We start from the raw sequence: 791 nt of genomic DNA, 5'->3' as shown, positions 1-791 counted from the left end.
TTATGTGGAAGACGTTGGAATTACGAAATGGATGTGGCCATGTGATTGGGTTTCTGAATGCGGCTGTGGGTTAAATATATGTTTGCTGTTGAATAGGCTTTTTCCTATATTACATATGTAAAATATCAATTCAGGATTTTGGAAGAAGTGTGTGTTTGAACGTGGCGGACCTCAGAAATAAACCTCAGTGCTACGAAGTTATGAGCTGCCAATCATAAGTCATATTGCAGGATGTTTGGAAAGGTTTAAACGCCTGAATCATTGAGTTGAATGATTCAAGCCGGTTGGTTTGTACGATGTGAGAGCAATCGCCTCATCAGATGAGAAGCAATATCACGCAGACTAGGCTCGACTCTCGATCATGAGCGTCTGTTCCTCGGACGCAGGGGAAGATCTACTTTCTGGTGGTATGTGTAACATGATTGACTGGGACAGCGAGGATCTTCCCAAATATGAACATTCAGAACACTGATGTAGACGTCGCGATGCTCGAGAAACTGAGACGGGCAGTTGTTTACATCTATGACTCAAATGCATGATTGCGGTCGAATAGGATAATTCTCATATTACGTCTTGGAAAGGGCATGCTAGTATTTTAGCATCACATTCTCCACCGAAAAGTTTATCTTGGAAACTTGATAAACGGAATTGACTTCAGTTCCAAGTTTACCAAATCCCAAACGTTGCGGCTAAAATTATGACTATCCAGAGGCCGCTGTGGCTTTAGTGCCCCACCACCGCGAACTAGTTGGTTGGAAGGCCTCTGTAGGTAGGGACAATGCACAACGAGC

General features: G+C 43.5%; 1 protein-coding gene across 1 annotated transcript; it reads right to left on the bottom strand.

Moving 5' to 3' along the window:
• Positions 1-342: 342 nt before the first annotated feature.
• T265_11608 (hypothetical protein) lies at positions 343-537 on the bottom strand (the record flags this gene model as incomplete). The annotated part of the gene is made up of 1 exon (XM_009178304.1): positions 343-537. One exon carries the CDS (start codon positions 535-537, stop codon positions 343-345), a length of 195 nt encoding a protein of 64 aa, XP_009176568.1.
• Positions 538-791: the final 254 nt, after the last annotated feature.

The sequence above is a fragment of the Opisthorchis viverrini genome (assembly GCF_000715545.1).
Source record: "Opisthorchis viverrini unplaced genomic scaffold opera_v5_531, whole genome shotgun sequence".
NCBI lineage: Eukaryota > Metazoa > Platyhelminthes > Trematoda > Opisthorchiida > Opisthorchiidae > Opisthorchis > Opisthorchis viverrini.
The sequence above is the reverse complement of the archived record's forward strand: the minus strand, read 5'-3'. Positions and strand labels throughout refer to the sequence as shown.